The sequence below is a fragment of the Electrona antarctica genome, assembly GCF_951216825.1.
Source record: "Electrona antarctica genome assembly, chromosome: 8".
NCBI classification, from domain to species: domain Eukaryota; kingdom Metazoa; phylum Chordata; class Actinopteri; order Myctophiformes; family Myctophidae; genus Electrona; species Electrona antarctica.
In genome coordinates this window covers 21,449,391-21,454,390 of record NC_136789.1, presented here as the reverse complement: position 1 = coordinate 21,454,390, position 5,000 = coordinate 21,449,391, and the positions used below count along the sequence as shown (strand labels likewise).

At 42.2% G+C, this 5,000-nt stretch overlaps 1 protein-coding gene across 1 annotated transcript in view; it reads left to right on the top strand.

The window, feature by feature from the left end:
* LOC306928389 (actin-binding LIM protein 3-like) overlaps window positions 1–5,000 on the top strand; it is a 72,717-nt gene that overhangs the window by 66,314 nt on the left and 1,403 nt on the right. The window contains exons 19-22 of the mRNA XM_079508447.1: window positions 440–506; window positions 624–631; window positions 3,554–3,634; window positions 4,174–5,000. The exon at window positions 4,174–5,000 is cut by the window's right edge and continues 1,403 nt beyond it. Coding sequence (XP_079364573.1) covers window positions 440–506; window positions 624–631; window positions 3,554–3,634; window positions 4,174–4,287 — 270 coding nt within the window. The 3' untranslated portion in view covers window positions 4,288–5,000. The remainder of the gene's footprint in view (window positions 1–439; window positions 507–623; window positions 632–3,553; window positions 3,635–4,173) is intronic.

Genomic DNA, 5,000 nt, shown 5'->3' with positions numbered 1-5,000 from the left:
TTCATTAACTTTTTAATAAATCAGTGCCACGAACACCCTTTCAATGAACCAATGAAAAGTATTACAACGCGCTTCTGACCCTCCTAACTCCATTGGATCCTCAAACTGTTGGTCAAACCACCTAACTCCCAACTGTTGGTCAAACCACCTAACTCCCAACTGTTGGTCAAACCACCTAACTCCCAACTGTGGAGACAGTGGTTTTTTTCCATCATTGATTAGAATTAATGAAGTCAGACGTAAAGACAGAATCTCCACATTAGTGGTCAAAAGGACACATTGAAGTATCTGAGAACGTGAGGCAGTATTGTGTTGTTCTAAAAACATGTTTTATTTTATTTTATTATGAAAAAGAAAATCCTGAAAAGTTAATATTTTGGACATACTTGTACAGGAGTCATTTTTTGAGTAATCTATTTTCCGTGTGGTTTTCCTGCAGCCTGGGAGTGCTGGCGGAGACTTTTACCAGTACGACAGTAATAACGCTGTTAACTGGCAGATCAGAGGTCAGTGTTCACCAGAAAACTTCAACATTTTCATATATTCAACGTAAAACATGTCTAACCATAAAAGCACACAATATAATTCTTCTCTTCTTTTCTCTTCTCCTTTTTTCTTTTCAGAGTACAAGGTAAGTTATTCTGCCAAATAGCTGCACAACCCGTTCATCGATTAAATAATCTATTTTATTAAAATAATCAATTTTTGCAGATCTGAAGGCTCTCCACCACTCAAGCCCTAAGCTCATGTCATGTGATGTGAGCTTATGGCTTGAGTGGTTAATCAAGCACAAAGCTAATCGGCTATAAAACAATCGTTAAAACATTTTGTTGTTGTTTTTTATATATTATACAAACACTTTACTCGGGTACGCCAGTTGGGTTAAACCAACACACCAATTAACATTTAAAGGAGGTATACGTTTAACAGAGCTTTAAAACTGGGTTGGGAAGCTCAGTGAAGACATTAAAATTAGCAGACGTTGTCATTTCATTCCACATTAAATAACAAAATGCAGATTATGCCACTGCAATACAACTGGTCAATAGAGTACATCTCTCCTTGCATCGTCAAGAGCAGGTAAGTCACAGCTCACAAAAAGGGCAAAAATAATCATAATGAACTGGGACCCTCCAAAGTAATTTGGGGACCGCCAGTTTGGGAATCAATAGGACACAACAATGGACATACAGTAGTATGTCCATTATGGTAACTTAGGACATGCTTCATACTGCATTCATGCATTTTGATGTTTGAAAGGATCATTTCTGTGCCTGTCCTTTATAGTGCACAGGACGGGCTTTGAGTTGGATATGAGAAAACAGGGAGATATTTCAGTGTGTTCTATGCATGCACAGGTCCTTGGCATGGAAGTGTACAGTATTTGTGAGAATAATAGTGCAGGCAGGCTGGCAAGGTGACTTTCTTTTTATGTTTTTGAGCATCTGTCTGATAAGGGCACGGTGGCACACACTCAAATTATGATCTAATCAGTTCAGAGTTACACCATCATTCAGCCCAGGACGCTATTGAGGATGAATGAATCATATACTGTATAAAACTAGACAATGGATGGCCTAAATCTGCTGAGTTCTTTTATGTTGATATACCACTGAAAGGTAACAATGTAGATTTTGTCAAGCTACCCCGACGTGGTGGAAAGAACAGCTGAACTACTTGAAAGCTATCTTATTCTGAAAGTGGTGAGAAGTAGACATTCATTAATTTCTGGCTGTTTTGTTCCTTTGTACTATGAAAAGAAGTGTTCTTAAAGTGATATTTCACTTTAAAGAAAAGGGCATTTTATCGTCTACTCAGGCTTTTGTGAACACCCCAGATCGGATGCTTGATTCAGTATTTACTAAAATTGACCTATAGCAAAGCCCCTCCCCAAACTGCTATGGTCCAATCACAGCTAAGCATAAACAAGGACAAGCATAACTTGCATAAGGTTAGACAAACCTCTCCACCAATAGTTTTCCTATATGATAAAAAATAAATTAAAAAAATAAATGTCACGCACATATTTTTCCAGTGCATACGGCAGGCCTTGTTGACGGATTTGGAAGAGATTTTGAAGGTCTGGTTCCAAAAATGAACCAGTAATTAATGTGTAAAATCCATGATATTTACATGAATGAATGAGCCCGGCTGGAAAGTGTCCAAGTGGGAGTGTCTTAAGTGGGAGAGGCCAGGGCTTAGCTATAGGTGAATAGGGTTAGAGTTCCTATACAAACCCCTTTTTACTTTTTTTAAACATTTTAGGGCTCAGATTGAGATAAAGGACCATGTTTAGAGCTTAATAAAACATTCATTTGAGGTTGCGCTATGCATATTAAAAGTCAGAGACAGAGTCCGCGGCAGATCATGGCAGATCATGGCCGTGAGCGAGCCTGGCGCGACAATGGAGGGCGATCACTTCTGGGTCGGCCGGATGAGGGCTCTTCTTCTTTGCTTAGCCTCACGTTACCGCCTATGGTAACAGGAGGGGATGTGTTAACCATCATAGATTCATCGAAAACATCCATCTCACAATCTAAATAAATAAATGAAAAAAGTAGTTGAAGGGATTGAATAGGAAGGGTGCGTGTCTGATACAATGAACATGATATCTAAATATATAATATGATGTGAGCTGCGTGAACCCTTTGATCCAAGTGATTTTCTTATGGGTGACTTTAGTTTTACTGGAGTAAAAATACATTTCTGATATCTGTATATAATATCTGTACCTTTACTTTACTTTATGGTTGGTTTATTTCTCCATGTTTACATGTAAGGCAGAATTGGGCAAAAAGCATGAAGCAATTGCTGCTATTTATTTGTAACTTGGCTGCTTGACGCACCGAAAAGTTAATAAAATAGCATAATATATGAACTCTCTAACCCTTTAACATATATATATATATATATATACACACACACACACACACACACACACACACATACACACTTCTAGGCGCTTCTCGGTCATTTGATTAATCGAAAAAGTAATCTATAGAGGAATTGCTAGGAAAATAATAGTTGCATACTGTCGTATGTACTGAACTGTCACAGAGCCTGTCAGCGCTGATAAAGGGCCGTGCTTCTGTGAGAAGGCATAATGGAAGGCACAATCAATTTATATTCATAAAGTACAGTCTTCTGACTGACTGACAGTACTATCACCCGCCCCACGTGCATAGTTGAACCACCACATTCAGCCACATGCCCGTCGGCCTGACGTGGGAGTAAACGGTACAACAGCACACAAAGCGTGATGGATCGCTCTCCAATTATAGTGTAATGTAAGAGCCAATGTTAATCGGCCCCCCACTCAGCCCTGCACACACGCGACCGTCTACGCGCACGCACACACGCTTACTCACTCATTCATAAACTCACCTTAACTACAAACTACAAAGCACTCTAGCTGCTTTACAAGCATTGATTTATCTCCATATCATCATACCCCTATCTCTGTCTGTCTGTCTCTCTCTTCCTTCCTCCCGATGTGAAGGAACTCTATGATAAAGTGATATGAACAATAAGGTGTCTCTCTTTCTTTGTCCAGATCTACCCATATGAGTCCCTGGTGGTCCATGTCAGAGGACAACAGCGTCTCCCTAGTGATGTTGACAGACCCAGGCTGGAGGTAAGGACACGTCTTTCGAAAGCCTGCATGGGTTGTGCAAGGACGCGCTGTGATTGGCCAGTAGCCACTTTGAGTGGCAGTTGGGGCAAACGCTCTCGCCAGAACATTATTTACTGTTCTCTGCCTATCGGGTCTGCAACTCGAAAGGCCCTGAGTCGGCTAAGCGAACTTCGCAACGACACGGTAACTAGCTCGCTTTAGCTCGCTCAGTGGTGTCTCATGTCGTGGCTCAAGTTCGCTTCAGGCGGTGGGCCTCCGTCGCGGTCAAGTCCATAGAGTAATAGTTGTTGTAGGTGAGAGGCCGAGAGGCACTTACGCGTTGGCCACAGAAGCGGGGCGTGGTTATATCATATGCACAACCTGTGTAGGATTTAATATGTCGCGGTAAGGATGGACACAGCTGTGGACGCTCATTACTAGACATCCAGTGGACATTCATTACTAAAGACTAAAGACATGGTGGACAGCCATTAGGACGTTGTAATCGTTCATTCTCCTCTCTCTCTCTCTCTCTCTCTCTCTCTCTCTTTCTGTACCAGCGCCATCTGTCTCCAGAAGAGTTCTACAGAGTGTTTGGGATGTCCATTTCTGCCTTCGACTGTCTGCCTCAGTGGAAGAAAAATGAACTGAAGAAGCAGGTCCGTCTTTTCTGAGCAGACAACAGCACGGCTGTCTGACCTGCTGCAGGTTCTACCACCTTTTGATAGCCTTCATGCCTTCACACGAAGGTCTGCCTGATCCAACGTGACTCTGGCCTGCCGCAGATTTCTACTGTACCTTTTGATAGCCTTCACACCTTCACATGAAGGCCTACCTGATCTAACATGACTGCCTGGCTCAACAGAGCTATGTACTGTAGCTTGATGCCGCTCTCCTGATGCCTCTTGAGCTGAGTGACCATCAGGATACCTCCTACTCCAAGTGTCACAGTAAGCCGCAAGGCCTATCTAACCCGGATCCATTGTCAATCTCAGAGGAACTCTTTCAAATTATCTAGTTCTAGTAGAGCCACTCCGCTGAGTTGTGTGATCCATCGCAGTGCTTCTGTTTGATGAAGAATCCTTCATAGTTGGGTCTCAAGCCACGCTCAACCTTTTGGCTCAGTGGAAGAGCATAAAAATGCTGCTGTAAGACAAGACACAGAGCGGAACTGTTTGATTTATCGTTGGTCATTTAGGATGACAGACCCAGTCCAAACCAAATCTGCTCAGGGGAAGAGGAACTGGATTACGCAGAAAACTGCTACTGTTCCTCTGTTTAGAGGAGAACTGTTTGACTAATCACAAATGGACTGTAAATAGTCAACACTGCACAGGTCCTGTCCATACCAGGTCAGCTGGGCAACAAACAGGCCATGACATGAATC